General features: G+C 37.7%; 2 protein-coding genes and 1 long non-coding RNA gene across 3 annotated transcripts; 1 reads left to right on the top strand and 2 right to left on the bottom strand.

Moving 5' to 3' along the window:
• Nucleotides 1-408: 408 nt before the first annotated feature.
• tmem208 (transmembrane protein 208) lies at nt 409-5,242 on the bottom strand. The gene is made up of 6 exons (XM_077229475.1): nt 5,041-5,242; nt 4,785-4,880; nt 4,640-4,699; nt 1,738-1,874; nt 1,534-1,618; nt 409-1,439 (listed from the first exon to the last, which is right to left on the bottom strand). Exons 1-6 carry the CDS (start codon nt 5,044-5,046, stop codon nt 1,296-1,298), a joined length of 528 nt encoding a protein of 175 aa, XP_077085590.1. The 5' UTR covers nt 5,047-5,242; the 3' UTR covers nt 409-1,295.
• A 3,306-nt stretch (nt 5,243-8,548) lies between these two features.
• On the top strand, nt 8,549-14,538 carry LOC143737682 (cytochrome P450 2J4). Its single transcript, XM_077229474.1, has 9 exons — nt 8,549-8,764; nt 10,742-10,904; nt 11,040-11,192; nt 11,371-11,531; nt 11,989-12,162; nt 12,279-12,417; nt 12,835-13,022; nt 13,256-13,397; nt 13,633-14,538. Exons 1-9 carry the CDS (start codon nt 8,603-8,605, stop codon nt 13,836-13,838), a joined length of 1,488 nt encoding a protein of 495 aa, XP_077085589.1. The 5' UTR covers nt 8,549-8,602; the 3' UTR covers nt 13,839-14,538.
• On the bottom strand, nt 14,387-15,031 carry LOC143737684 (uncharacterized). The gene is made up of 2 exons (XR_013203696.1): nt 14,893-15,031; nt 14,387-14,573 (listed from the first exon to the last, which is right to left on the bottom strand). It is a non-coding gene; the product is annotated as an uncharacterized LOC143737684 (long non-coding RNA).
• Between the last annotated feature and the right edge of the window lie 991 nt (nt 15,032-16,022).

Raw genomic sequence — 16,022 nt, forward strand, 5'->3', positions numbered from 1 at the left:
GCATTTCAGAAATGTATATACAAACCACACAGTTAGCTAAACACTGAATTAATTTAAAGCAGAAACAACTACTACAGTTGATCTCAATCCTGGTTCTGCAGCCCTCAATTAACACACCTGATTTAATCCAGGTCATTAGAGACTCCAAGACCCAGTTTGAAGGTCAGACAAGGGAAACATCCAAAATGTGCAACATCAGGGGCTTTTAGGAACAGGATTGATAACTTGCCTAATTCCGTAAGGCCCCTTAACACCAAACATGTCATAGATCTATTTCAGATCTTGGAGTCCACTACTAAAAAAAGTCATGAGTTGAATCAGGTGTGTTTTGCATCTAAACATACTGTTGGGAGGGCCTCTGGGAACAGGGTCAGGGCAGAGTTGTGTTTTTAAAAAGAGAACTCATCATCATTTTATAAGAGTTTATTTATAATCATTGGGTATTCATAAATTTCACCTGAAGCAACTTATTTTTTACAAGGTTGTCAAGACACAGTCTGTATGTTCTTCTGCTCATTGCTTCAGTCCATTGAACTGTTAAATTGAAGTTGCGGGCCAGTCAATACTGTGACATCATGTATATTATATATATATATATATATATACATACATACTAACCCATCCAACTTTATACAAACAGTATAATTTAATTTGAACAGTTAAAAATGTGTAAACCAGACAGTCCTTTGTTGCCACACAAGGTAAATGTCTTATCTTGCAATCCCTCAAAGCAGGACAAGGCTGCACCTGTAACTTCAGCAGAACATCACATCTCAAAGACTTGATCTTTGATACAGCATCAGCACATGATTTTCTAAACAGAATAAAGAGGGAATTTTAAGAGTTTGAACTCGAGTGCTATGAAATTTCATGTGGTTGGTGAGGTTCATACAGCCTCAGGTCTAAATTGCTGAGGGCAAGGGGTCATGTAGCTGCACCTTTTGAGAGGTCCTCATTAACAACTCAAACTGATGATATGAAAGCTCACTATGGTAAGCAAAGGCATTTTGTGTGCATTTAACTCATTGCAAAAAAAAAAAAAAGAGGCAGATTTATGACTTTGCTGCACCTGAGCTAGAGATTTTAAGACAGACATTAAGAAAGAAAAAGGATCGAGAGGGCTGAAAAGGACGGAGCATTTGATGACAAGTGAGGGGGAAAAAAGGTTGAAGACACTTTACAGTGCCCAATCTATTGTTTGGACTAACCTGCCATATTGAATATCTCAGAATAATTTAGATTGCATGTTCTGTGTAATTGTACAATTAATGTAAAAAAAACATTTTAAACAGAATCTAGAATCTCTTCATCTGTCGTCTTTCCTGTCGTCTCTGTTTCTTGTCATTCTTCTCGTTCTCTTCAGGGGGTGCCTGTGAATCGGCAGAAAACCAGGGGCCCAGGAAGTTTGCCCACAATAAATGCAAAGCCCTTGCAGGTGCCTGGTGTAAAGAGAGAGCAAATAATACATTTATAGTAAAACTCGAATAGAGAAACCTCCATGATGTTACCATCAGAGCAATTCCGCAGTCTCACCAAAAGCCAGAAGTACCAGAAGTAGGATGACAGAGTACTGAGGACCTGAACAATGGCAGTAAGGATAATCACATCCTTCAGGTGTCTGCATGTCAATATTAGAAAAAAGGTCACTTATGTATATTACCATCAGGAAAATTTATCACCAACTGAAAATACACATTTAATGGGGATATAAATATACAGATAAAACATCCAACTCACTCAGCCATGCCCTGTTCCATATTAAGGTCAATCCCTCCATCTAGTAAACTACCATCTTCAGCAAATGCAGATTTAGCCATTGCTGACATTGATCTGTAGCTGCCAAAGTAGACCGCCACTGCAAACAGTAGCGAGAACTGGTACAAAAGAGACAAAAGAGGGATTCAGCACTAGACTGGAAGAGGAGTTGAGTGAATAACATTTAACTTTTACCAAGAAACTGCCAACAGTTCCTTATCTCACAGTTGACTAAAAACCACACATACAGTGATCTAAAGCCTAAGCAAATATGGAGAGATGGATATTATGGTCTATACAGTGGTGCTCAGAATTAATGGCAAGCCTGGTAAATATGATCAAAAATGCTTGTAAAAAATGTATCTGCATTGTTTATCCTTTTGATCTTTCATTTAAAAAAAATTGCAACAATCTAACCTTTCAATGAAGTAAAATAATTGAAAGTGTGTGTGGGGGGGCGGGGTCACATTATGAAATAAATGTTTTTCTACAAAACACAATGGTCACAATTATTGGCACCCCTAGAATTTTTTACAAGTAAAATATCTCAGTAGTATAAAGTATAAAGTAGTATATTCTCATTAATATTTACCTTTTTTTTTTAAGCACACCAGGGTGACTAGGAACATGAAATTGTCCAGCCATGACTTCTTTCACAGGAGTTTAAATATGAGGAAACACAAAGGCCAAATTCCCTTAAAGCAGAGGTCATCAACCCTGCTCCTGGAGGGCCACTGCCCTGCAGAGTTTAGTTCCAACCTGCTTCAGCACACCTGCCTTTGTATATTCAAGCGATCCTGAAGAGCTTGATGAGCCGATTCGGGTGTGTTTGATTAGGGTTGGAACTAAACTCTGCAGGACAGCGGCCCTCCAGGAGCAGGATTGAAGACCTCTGCCTTAAAGGGATAGTTTTTTAACTAAGTTAACTAAGTTAACTTAGTGTGATTGCGTAGAGCTGCGTCACACGTAGGCTCACTATTGGCCGACGCTGGTCATGTGTGTGATGCGTGTGACGTACAACAACAGAAGAACTGCGCTATATCACTAGTGAAATGACTCGAGGAAGCCTATGGAGGAGTGATCCAGCTCTCAGATTTCATCAAAAATATCTTAATTCGTGTTCCGAAGATGAACGAAGGTCTTAAGAGGTTGGAACAACATGAGGGTGAGTAAATACTGACAGAATTTTCATTTTTGGGTGAACTAACCCTTTAATCATCCATCACAATGAGTAAAACCAAAAAATATAGTTCTGATGTGCATCAAAAGATTGTTGAGCTTTACAAAATAGTAAGTGGCTGTAAGAAAATAGCTAAAGAATTGAAAATCCCCATTTTGACCATCAGGGCAATAATTAAGATGTTCCAATCAACTAAAGATGTTACGAATCTGCCAGGAAGAGGACGCGTGTCTATATTGTCTTAATGCATGGTGAAGAGGAGATTTTTGAGTGGCCAAAGACTCTCCAAGGATCACAGATGGAGAATTGCAGAGATTACTTGAGTCTTGGGGGTCAGAAAGTCTAAAAAATATACATAAAACAACCCCTACATCATCACACGTTGTTTGGGAGGGTTTCAAGAAAAATCCTCCTCGCTCCTCTAAAAACAAACTCCAGCATATGCAGTTGTCAGACATGACTGGAACTTCAAAAGGGACTGGATTCTATGGTCAGATGAAAAAAAAAAAGTTTTTTTTGACAGCAAACCCACCAGGTGTGTTTTGTGCAAACAGGGATACAAAGTACCCCATGCCTGGTTTTTGCAAGAGGTCCTGGACATCTTGTTCAGATACATGGTATTATGGATTCTAGCAAATACCAACAGATAAAAAAATCAAATCTAACTGCTTCTGCTACAAATCTTATAATGGGCCGTGGTTGGATCTTCCATCAAGAGAACGGTCTAAAACAAACATCAAAATCGATACAAAAATGGATAACGGAGCATATAATGAAGCTTTTGCCATAGCTGCCCCAGTTCCCTGACCGGTCCCCTATAGAAGATGAGTGGGCTGAACTGCAGAGGAGAAGCACCAACATGGATCTGGGAATCTGCAGGATCTGGAGAGATTCTGTATGGAGGAATGATCTCTGATCTCTTGTCAGTTGTTCTCCAAACTCATCAGGCATTATAGGAGAAGACTCAGAGCTGTTATCTTGGCAAAAGGAGGTTGCAAAAAGTATTTAATAACAGGGAGCCAATAATTATGGCCAGCGTGTTTTGGAGAAAAGCATTTATTTCATAATGTGATTTACCCCCACTTTCAATTCTTTTACCGGCAATGAAAAGTTAGATTTTTGCGATTTTTTTTAATGAAAGATCAAAAGGATAAACAATGCAGATTTATTTTTTACAGCCATTTTGGATCATATTTACCAGGGGTGCCATTAATTCTGAGCGCCACTGTATCAGGGTTTTTGAAACTGGTCCGTGGAAAAGCGTAGAGAAAAGAAGTTTAAACATTGCAAAATAAAGTAAGATTTGAATTTAAAAAATAAGTAAATAATACATCTAACAGTACAATACTACAGTGAGTATGTAAAATTTAACAATGTAACAAAAACAAACTAAAATATTTTACACATAATATTTTTTCACAGTATAAATTGGGTCTTTATACATGAAAATATATATAGCTGCCTACCTTATAAATTTTAGGGTGAGGCTCCTCACATGAGGATGAGAATTTATTATAATTTGGGTGTCCGTGGCAACAAAAAGATTGAAAACCACTGGTCTAAAACCACTATTTTAATTTGACACGTGTTTATACCATAGACTGTAAAAAAAAGTAAGATATGCATACATACAACAATCTAGATTTGCTCATTTACATCACTGACCAAAACCACACAAAATACGCACATCATAATGTGACTTACCCATGTCCAAAATGTAGATGAGTTGTAAAAGAGCAAGAAATTGACTGCTGCATAAATAGCCTGAAAAAAAAATCAAAATCAAATGTCTGCTTTTCAACATATAGATATATACGCATGCACACTGAAACTCAGATGCATGCCTTACGTTTGCTCCCAGGATGATTCTGCCATAGAACCTTAGAGTATCCTGGTTTTCCTCATAGATTTTTTTTTTGCCTTTGGTTCCAACTTTACCTTTCGGCTAACGAGAAATATATTACTTTACAGGACAGGGCTGACACACAGAACAGTTCAATCTCGCCAGTAAAAAATTACAATTATCATATGAATAAACTTATGACACAGTTATTAATCATGTTTCTTCTTGAATAGCTAACTTAGTTGTTAAGCTTGACTCATACCGGCATCTTCCCTGAGTTCTTCTCGTGTGCCTTTTTGTTTTATTCACCCGGTGATGACGCCTTCCCCTTTAGGCATCTAAAAAACTAACGGTTTCTTCTTTTTAAGGAATAGTCTTCAGAATTACACTAGTACCATACATAGACAGTAAAAGACTACCATACTGCAAAATAACACATCAGCGTTCGCGAGAGCGTTTCCGGCGCTTGGAAAATGCGTCACAGATGCAATAAACTGGTGCTGCGCATAGACTGTGCTGCGTCCCAATTCGCCTACTTGTACTACGCCCTAAAAGTATGTACTCTTTTTGTGAAGAAAAAGTACATACTTTTGGGTGTGTAGCAAAAGAGTAGGTAAGCTTTTGGGACATACTACTTCGTCATCTTTAACGGACAGATCTGTTGCGTTCATCCTGCCACTGTACGTGGTAAAATCCTCCATTCAATCCAATTTAATTTCCAAGCGTTTCGGAGAGAAATGTAGTAGCATCTGCCATTCGTGGGTCTTTCATGCGGAGACTCCTCATGTGTTTGCAATTTGAATATAAGTATGCATGGCTAATGGCTAAACTATGTATTTCATACATTTAGGTTAATGGCTAAACTATGTATTTCATACATAGTTAATGGCTAAACGTATCTTTACAAAAGTTCACAATGCTGCTGCAGATGCAATATAATGTAGACAACATTGAATAAATAAATTTTCACAACCCCTTTACCTAAACCTCTCTACATAACCAGCGGACACGCGCGTCCTCCATGTCTGTAGTTTTTTAACACTTTTCACTCGTGTTTGTAGTTCTAACCGAATCCTTTGCTGCGTCCCAATTCGACTACTTATACTGCGCCCTAAAAGTATGCACTCTTTTTGTGAAGAAAAAGTACATACTTTTGAGTGTGTAGCAAAAGCCTTGGGACATACTACTTTGGCATCTTTAAGGGACAGCTCTGTCACGTGTGCATCACCGTAAACTGCCCTGTCAATCATCTCGTCACAGTTAAAATCCTCCATTCAATCTAATATAATTTCTTACCGTTTCGGAGAGAAATGTAGTTGCTCGTTCATCTGCCAGTTGTGGGTCTTTCATTCGGAGACTCTCACTCTCCTCATGTGCAATTTGAATGTAATGATGCATTTGAAATTTAATGGCTAAACATATCTTTATAAAAGTCCACAATGCTGCTGCAGATGCAATATAACGTAGCCAACATTGAATAAATACATTTTCGTCAGGTTAGATACTGATACTTAATCACTTAAACCCCTTTATCTAAACCTCTCTACAGAACCGCCGGACTCGCGCGTCCTCCATGTCTGTAGTTTATTAACACTTTTCACTCGTGTTTGTTGTTCTAACCGAATCCTCGTCCAACGCGCGATGGGGGCAATATCAGCCGTTAGAGTATGCATCGATCTGCACTTCGGATTCTGACCGGATATAGTAGACCATCCGGGTCTCTTTGGAACACTCATTTCAACATACTACGATTTGGGACGTACTAGTTCTATTTTCGAATACTATTTAGGACGGATAGTATGCGAATTGGGACGCAGCACTTGTCCAGGCTGTTAGAGTGCGCATCCATGTGCGCATCGATCTGCACTTCGGATTCTGACCGGAAATAGTATACCATCCTGGTTTCTTTGGTACATACTACGGTTTGGGATGTAGCTACTAATTCTATTTTCGAATACTATTTGGACAGATAATATGTGAATTGGGCTCCCTGGGTTTTACGCCACCACGTGCTTGTTTGAGATGCGCCTTGTCTCGCCTGAAATTTGAGTAATCCCATAGTGCAGTCTGGACGATTGGGGCGGGGCGACACATTAGGGCGGGGCGACACTTTTATTTTATTGGTTTATAATACAGCAATCTTGAAGGGTTAGTTCACCCAAAAATGAAAATTCTGTCAGTATTTACTCACCCTCATGTTGTTCCAACCCCGTAAGAGCTGGATCACTCCTCCATACTAGTCCATAGGCTTCTTCAGGGAATGAAACTTGCCAGCCCCGAAAAGTCATTAAAGACATCGTTAAAATAGTCCAAGTGACTACAGTGGCTCAATCTTAAGTTTATCAAACGACGAGAATACTTTTTGTATGCAAAAACCCCCAAAAATAATGACTTTATTTCAACTATTCATTTCCTTCTCTCTAGGCCTCGAGTCATTTCACTAGTGATATAGCGCAGTTCTTCTGTTGTTGTACGTCAAACGCATCACCCACATGACCAGCGTCGGCCAATAGTGAGCCTGAGTACTAATCATACTAAGTTAACTGACTAGAGGCCAACAGAGAAGGAAATGAATAGTTGAAATAAAGTCGTTATTTTTGTTTGTTTTTGCGCACAAAAAGTATTCTCGTCGCCTGATAAACTTAAGATTGAGCCACAATAATCACTTTGACTATTTTAACGATGTCTTTAATGACTTTTCGGGGATGGCAAGTTTCAATCCCTTAGAAGCCAATGGAGGAGTGATCCAGCTCTCAGATTTCATCAAAAATATCTTAATTCGTGTTCCGAAGATGAACGAAGGTCTTAGGAGGTTGGAACAACATGAGGGTGAGTAAATACTGACAGAATTTTAATTTTTGGGTGAACTAACCCTTTAATGGCATAGACTTGAGGCATGAGCATGCACATTCCTTATGTATGAGTTTATGAGTTATCTTCTACTCTGTTTGGCCGTAATACTTCATCTATTCTGTCTTAAGTACAATAAAACAATAGCCAATACATCGGTACTAAATTTACGATGGTAAACCTATAATAAGATACGATCAAAGTTAGCATTTAATATTTCTTTAATACGGCCAAATCATTGTCAAAAACGTGGCTACATAAAGGAATGCGCATTCTCAGACCTGAATCGTCTACAACCAATGAGATTGCTGTATTATAAACCAATTAATTTGGGGGTGGGTGGAGCGACACGTGTTGCCCCGCTTAAATGTGTCGCCCCGCCCCATCGTCCAGACTGGGGTACTAAGGAAATTTAGGTGAGAGTAGGCAGCTGCAGTAAAGGGGAGGAGTGAAATAAGCATTAATAAATAAGCATAATTTAATTTTTAGTTGGCTACAGAAAGACAATCCAGCTTAAGCTCTGTTGTTCATATCGAAGAGCACATGTGATCATAGACTTTATGCACCACCTATTAATACACAAAACAAACATATTTTCTTCATACATTTTTAAGAAGCTACACTAAATTAAAAATTCACCTTGGGTTTGGTCACTTGAATATTTTGGCTATCAAAGCCTAAAAAAGAACTGGTTAAGGCTTCACAAACTTGGACAATGTTATAGGGCATATTTATTGGACCTTCAGGAGCAACTTTATCAAAAGTACATAGTGACATTGACCTCTGGTGGGATATTACTTCTCCACTCATATCATAGTTTAACTTTTCACCTATATAGTCTATGTTTCCCGACTCCAGTTCAACAAAGTTGAGTTCAGCAGAATTGAAAGAAGTAGTTTTGTGTGCATGCGTATCAGTTCTCTATTTGCATTAAATAGCAGGTTTCAGACGGGCTGTCCAGTAGATCAGTAACCATGTTGACCGCACTGGTTCTGTTGTGTCTCGGAGTCCTTCTTCTCTTCTTAAAGTTCAGAATTCGGCGACCTAAAAACTTCCCCCCTGGACCCACACCTGTTCCATTTTTTGGAAATTTGCTACAATTTGACCACATAAACCCATTAAAGGACTTTGACAAGGTAAGCACATCAGTCTCAAACAGGAGACTGCTGCATTAAAAATAATAAATAGGCTACATCAAACTAAGGGTACGTTTACACGACAACGATACGCTTAAAACGGAGAAGTTTTTCCTTTGGGTTTTCCGGTACAGACACCATCGTCAAAACGTTAACGATCGTCGTTAACGATCCCTATTCACACGGATCCGCGAAAACGTCAAAAAAACGGAATACAGCATTCTGCTGCCAAGCCATTAGATGGTGATGAAACACTGAAGACTGAACACATAATACGCATGTGCATGATGTCATCGTCTTCAGAGAGCGTATTTGCTGTTTACACGAGACCGTATTCAAAACTTGTATGTTGAAACCCGTTTTCAAAAGCTCACGTTTTCAGGCACCCAAAACGCCTTTGTCGTTCAATAAACGCACACAAATTATTCAGTTTTTAGTTTAGTACACGACACCGTTTTCAACTAAAAACTTAAAACTATTTATGCGGTTTGGCCGTTAGTTTACACGACAATGGCATTTAGGGAGCCTGAAAACGCAAACTTTTGAAAACGGTTTTCAAAGTGCAAGTTTTTGAAAATGGTCTCCATGTAAAAAACAAAATGCAAAACTCTGAAGACAACTATGCACAAGGCCTGGCTTTATATTATTTTATTTCTTTTTACTTATTATTATTATATAATTATTATTATTTTATAAATTACACTGTATATTTTCTTTTCCTATTTGTTGTAGGCCTAGTCTATATTTAAAGCTGCATTCAGTAACTGTTTTGGGTTAAAAATGATCCCAAATAAATTTTTGAGCAAGTACATAACCAGCCAGTGTTCAAAACTATCTGCTTGCCTTAGCTCGATTCAAAACGGTAAGCTTGTAATAATGTTTTTAATTCCAGTAGTATTGGTGGATTTCCGCTGGAAATTCGAGCATGTCTTTGCATCATTACGTCACATCTGTACACATACAGAAGGTGTCTCGGCTAGTAGGCTATATTGCGTGTGAAGATGTTGGAGGTGGAGATTTATAGCCTTTTCTCACAGCACTTGATGTAAGTAAACTTATTAATTTGATCGCGGATCCAGAAAGGTTCAAATAACAATCACAAGTGACAACTGGAGATTCACCCATTGTAAAATGCAAAAGACTTTGTTCAGACTTCGGAGTGGCTAGAGAAAAAAAGACACTGCAACCGGGCCCATGCGAAAACAAGGATAATATCAGAAGGGCATCATGTAGTCACGCAATACGTATGTTGTTAACATTAACAATTTGAGTATAAAGAGAATAAAGTATAATTTGCACTGTTTGATGTGATATGATAAGCAATCGTTAGATTTAATCAGAACGATTTACTGCAATGCTTTTTTTCCCCTTAGTTGGTCAGAACAAAAGTGGATGTTACTTGTTCAGATGTCATTTTCTGGTGAAAATTCTTATGTTGGTCATACTTATAATCTGTGTTTCTGAATGACAGTATCAACACCGGTGCTGTGACTGACAGCCGCACATTCTCCTCAAAACATTGTATTCATCCGCGCTGTGCCGTGCCAAGGCGCCACCCACGTAAAGTTGGTAATTCCGCGAATAACTGCAATTGCAGATTTCGAACAGAGATGGTGACACAGAGGAAAAACTACGGACTGCAGCTTTAATTAATATTTTTACACTATCTTATATATTGGATTATTGTCATGTTTATTAGCCTATTTGTATGTGACTGGCATTCAATCAAAAAAAGAATCACAAAAAAATGAATGGCCTGGCAGCAGCGTTTCACACATCCGTGTGAATAGGGATCGTTTTGCCAATGGTAGCGGAAAACTCAAAGGAAAAACTTCTCCGTTTTAAGCATATTGTTTTCCTGTAAGTGTACCCTTATGAAAAGTTATGAAAAGAAATCAAACTTCATTCATACAGCATGACACAGCAATAACATTCTGCTCTTAGTTTGCGGTCTTCAACTTGAATGTTTTTGTACAGTTTGCTCAGTGCTATGGATCAATCTACGCACTGAACATTGGTAGACAGCCAGCAGTGGTGTTGACAGGACAGAAAATAATAAGGGAGGCACTGATCACAAAAGCGGTGGAGTTTGCTGGTAGATCAGAGAACATGATGGTCAGTCATGTAACAAGGGGCAAAGGTAATGCAGCATACACAAAATACTAGAGTACTCAAGCAGCAAATCATACCACTCACATAACACAGACAAGTGGATTGCACTTCAAAAGTCTCCCTGCTGGGCTTAGAGTGTTCCCTGATCATTTTGTGTGTGTAGGGGTGATCATGGCAGATTATGGAGACAGCTGGCGGGAACATCGGCGCTTTGCTCTGACCACTCTGAGGAACTTTGGCCTTGGAAAGAGAAGTATGGAGCAGAGGATTCTGGAAGAAGTCAAATATATCTGCGCACAACTGGAGGAATCTGCTGGTATACGGCCTCCTCACCTGTCACCTTTAATCTCTATATTAACGTAACACATTTAATCACATGTTCAGTGTCCTAATATTTGAATATAGACATTTTTAAAATCTCAAAATTGCCAAAGAACATTCAAATTCATGAATGGAAAACATTTCTTGTCTTTATATCTCTACAACTCTACAAGGAAAGTCAATTGATCCTCAACATCTGTACCACCGAGCTGCTTCAAACATCATTGCCTCAATCATTTTTGGGTCACGTTTCAATTATCAGGATGAGTATTTCGAGACATTGATCACAACTATGGAAAAACTTACAAAGATTGTCATTGGACCATGGGCAATGGTAAATACAATGAAGAAAAATAAAGGCAGCATCTAATTACATGCAAATAGCCAACCTTGCATTTAAAGACTATTTTCACAAACTCCGCCCCTCATTTGACAGATATAGGCAATAGGCATATTACTTATATTTACACTTTGTGTAAGCAAGCTGCTATTTATTCTCTACTGCTATTTATAGTCTTTGTTTACACTTAGTGTAAATAGCCACAACTAAAATAAATTGTACATTGTACATAGATTGTACACAAGTGGAAAGACAGACAGACATTTTGTACATTTTAATTCACAGATTTGTCTTTTTAATGATCATTTTCCTGTTTATCACTGTAAAGCTGCTTTGAAACAATCTTTTTTTGTATAAAGCGTCATATAAATAAAGGTGACTTGGCATATATATATATATATATATATATATATATATATATATATATTTTATTTTTTATTCTGAATTGCAGCTCTATGAAATAGCCCCAGTGTTAAGGATTTTTCCACTACCATTCTGGAAAGCTTTTCACTATTTTGAGACGATCAGAAAACATATTCTTAAAGTTGTGGATGAGCACAGGAAGTCACATGTGACCGGGGAGCCAAGAGACGTGATTGACTGTTACTTGGAGGAGATGGAGAAGGTAAGATACTTGCAAAGGTTTGTGTGTGTATGTATTTTATTGAGTTTTTTCAGCAGCATATGAGTTTAATAATCTTTGATTTAAAATGGTTTGTGAGTAGATCATTTTATTTTCAGAGAGCAGATCAACGCACCACCTTTAAAGACTCACAAATGGTCACTTTGCTGTTTGACCTGTTTGTGGCTGGAACTGACACAACCTCTAACACACTCCGAACTTTAACACTCTATTTGATGACGCACACTCATATTCAGGGTAAGGAATGCGGATAAGATGTGTCTAATTGAGAGTTTTTATGTTAAAAACTTGTGTGTGTGTGTGTGGTAAATTATGTTTTTTTTAATGTAAAAATGCATAACGTTTTCTGTGATGGGGTTTAGTGGTAGGCTATTAGTATTAGAGTAATGGGATGGAATATACGGTTTGTACAGTATAAAAACCATTAAGATAAGATGTCTGTCTGTGTGTGTTTTATTGCAAATTTCTGTTTCTAAATATGAAGTGGGCTGGGTTACAGATTTCTTTATGGATTTTGCATTAAGGAATAATATGCAGCAAAAAAAGTTTCTGGAATGATATAATACATTTTATTTTTGTGATTTTTTTGTAGCATTCATAGTCTTTCAATGTCTATTTGTGTCTTTGTTTTAATATCTATTTATACATCTTCAGAGCAATGTCAGCGGGAGATTGATGAAGTCCTTGGTGCTCGTGAACATGTCACATATGAGGACAGAAACGCCATGCCTTTCGTTCAAGCAGTGATTCATGAGGGTCAGCGAGTTGGTGACATTGTTCCTCTCAGTATGTTTCACACCGCCAGAACCGACACTCAACTCCAGGGCTACAGCATCCCAAAGGTGGCATTTATTATTAATACTGTGTGGCATCAAATGTTTCTTTACATCAAAGGTCTAGTGTTACTATAGCACATAATACTGGCATAAAAGAAAGACTAACTAAACATCTGTGCCTTATTTAATCTTATCAAAACAATCCATCACCCAAACTGTTATTACTGCAACTCCTAAACAGCATCTTCACTATAAAAGGGAGGTTTGCTAAATCTTGTTAAACACATCTGCTCTTACAGGGGACAATTATCATCCCATATCTGTCATCTGCTCTCAGAGAGGAGAGTCAGTGGAAATTTCCACATGAATTCAACCCTCAAAACTTCTTGAATGAAAAGGGGGAATTTGTGAAGCCTGATGCATTCATGCCTTTTTCTGCTGGTATGCATGTTTTATTAGACAATGTAAAGAGGTATTTTAACCTAGACTCATTTAGCTTATGTACTGTATGTAATCCAGACAGGGGTGTCCCTGAGCTGTTTAATTACACACTATACAGACAGGGTCATTGGTATGATCAAAACAATACATTGATCAAATAGAAAGCACATTTGTGTAGTAGAATATAAATAAACTGTGTGTTTGTATCATGTACATTCACTTTTCTATTTCCTAGGATCTCGTGTGTGTTTAGGAGAAAATCTAGCTCGCATGGAGCTCTTTCTCATCCTGGTCACGGTGCTGCGACAATTCCGTCTGATCTGGCCGAAGGACGCAGGAGAGCCGGACTTCAAATATATATATGGTGCGACACAGTCCGTGAAACCTTACCGTCTGACTGTACAACTACGTACACCTGAGACTTGTGAAACTGTTCATTGACCATGTTGCCCTTCAGTGAATACACGCCCCAGTAGTGGGATTATCACATCACACTATACTATCACAATGGTACCAGCTTTTCAGCAAAATTTAAACGCAAAAGACATTAAACCAACAAATATTGTAGGTTACTAAACTATAAAATTACAACATATAAAGCACGTGACAATTTGCACTGACGTATATGAAAAATACCTTTGCCCGGAGATGTTAAATTCAATGTTTTTATCGTATTTGCTTAATTTATTTTTGCTGTAGGCATTGGGTAAATATTTTAATGGCATTTAAAACTAACATACAAAATCACTGCCAGGGAAAACTAGTTACTGAGACTGTAGCTCTTGTGACAACCAAGTTAGCCCCAGTCTCTTAAATGAATTAAATGTGTTAATGAAACTTTCATCACTCGGCAGCTTTATTGCATTTATCTTTTAACAATTCTTCTCAACTATTCCAATGTGCAATCATGACACTTCCAGTGGTAGCGTTTTAATATTTTTTTATTTTGTTTTTAAAATACATTTTAATAGGCCTACCATTAAAAAAAAAAAAAAAGAATTATAATATTGTGTTGCTTGAAAGCGTGGCTTCATACGGACTGAACATGATACAGTCAGACTACAAAAGAATTGAATGTTGGGACTATGATTTATATTGTAAAAATATACAAATTAAAATATAATTTATCACAAAACAAAAATGGCACGGTTCCTCTTCTTGTCCATCTTCCAGCTGCTGTTCAACATGAAAAGAATTTAAACAACAGATGAGTAAAAAGTTTAAGCAACACAAAAGCTTATATCTCAAGCTAATATTCAGAACATACAATATTTTGTTTCTCTTTTCACAAGGGCAGAACCAGCAGTAAGATAAAGCCCAAACGATAGAGAAAGAGAGATACTGTTGCACCGCAGCGTAGCTCCAACAGTCACACACAGACACGGAAGCTTAAATACGGTGCACTTTAACAACAGAATTAGATAGCAGTATCGCTACAATCGATACCGATTAGTAAAGTAACTATTTGCCAAACCGACAACAATACACTCTTTACCTCATTATAAACCTCCTCCATGGCTACATCTCTACACGTGTGCCTGCCTGGTTCCGCCAACCACGTGCGCAAGACTGATTTTATGCCTTTCTCCTTCGTCTGTCTTGGGTGAATACGACCAAGTGAAAATGGCATGTACCGCCCCCTACTGTACATTATTAACTTATAACTGATTACTGTTCCCCATTGGCTCCTCTATTGCCATATCCAGCACCACAAATAATTTCTATTCACTCTCTATAAACTCTACCCCATACATAATGTCCATAGCCTACACTCATTTAGGTTTTTACACACAACCAGGGGTGTTTTGACAGTGATTTACTAGAGGGACCATGCTTTCAATGACATTTCAGATGTACTGTATTTAAATATAACAATTTCTATAATCTATAACAACATTACACTCTGAACTGGAACGCAGACCACCCTCGAAATCCACTCCCTGGACTCTGTCCTCCTATGCCTCCATTTTCAGCCCAGCACACAACAGGAAAATGACTTAAATCAGTTTTTTTTTCACTTCTCTGTTGTGGTTAAAAAGTTACCATATCATCAGTCTAGGGGTGTAACAATATATTGTGTCACAATATATCGCAATACTTAAATGCATCAATATGTATCATGAATAGTGACAATATGTATTGTGTATAATTAACCCAAAATGAAAATTACTGTGTGAAAACAAATTCAAGTTTACAGAGTTTCAGTGTCAGACATTAAACTACTATATATAATGTTGAATATAATGTATAATGCAATGGGGGAATATTTGTTAGTCCTAATGATGCCAAATGTCTTATGTTGCCAGAAAAAAAGTGGCCAAGATTATTTTAAATATATCTAGTGACAGTGCAAGCATACGTATTCATCTAAAATAATTCTGTATTTTCAGCTTCAGAATCATAAATATTTTTATTCTGGTGTCACTATTCTCCCGTGCATTGGGTTATCAGCACCAAGTCCAAGCCTATTCATTTACACCCACAATGTAAAAACCAATTAAGCATTTTAATCAACAGTACATTTTTTGTTAACCTTTTATCATGTCTTGGAGTATCGCAATAATATAGTATCGTCAGTTGAGTATTGAGATATGTATCGAATCATGACATGTTGGTATCATTACA

Source organism: Siphateles boraxobius, unplaced genomic scaffold, assembly GCF_051911475.1.
Source record: "Siphateles boraxobius isolate OS27281-9 unplaced genomic scaffold, OSU_SipBor_1 130, whole genome shotgun sequence".
Taxonomy (NCBI): Eukaryota; Metazoa; Chordata; class Actinopteri; order Cypriniformes; family Leuciscidae; genus Siphateles; species Siphateles boraxobius.

Bases quoted from the DNA above. Each gene is read 5' to 3' on its own strand.
- tmem208 (XM_077229475.1), bottom strand. The intron at 4,700-4,784 runs GTAAGGCATGCA...TTTTTTTTTCAG, and splicing joins GAATCATCCTGGGAGCAAAC to GCTATTTATGCAGCAGTCAA. The intron at 1,440-1,533 runs GTGAGACTGCGG...TCTTTACACCAG, and splicing joins TCTGGTACTTCTGGCTTTTG to GCACCTGCAAGGGCTTTGCA.
- LOC143737682 (XM_077229474.1), top strand. From the start codon at position 8,603: ATGTTGACCGCACTGGTTCTGTTGTGTCTCGGAGTCCTTCTTCTCTTC. The intron at 13,023-13,255 runs GTGGCATTTATT...CTGCTCTTACAG, and splicing joins AGGGCTACAGCATCCCAAAG to GGGACAATTATCATCCCATA. The intron at 13,398-13,632 runs GTATGCATGTTT...TCTATTTCCTAG, and splicing joins ATTCATGCCTTTTTCTGCTG to GATCTCGTGTGTGTTTAGGA.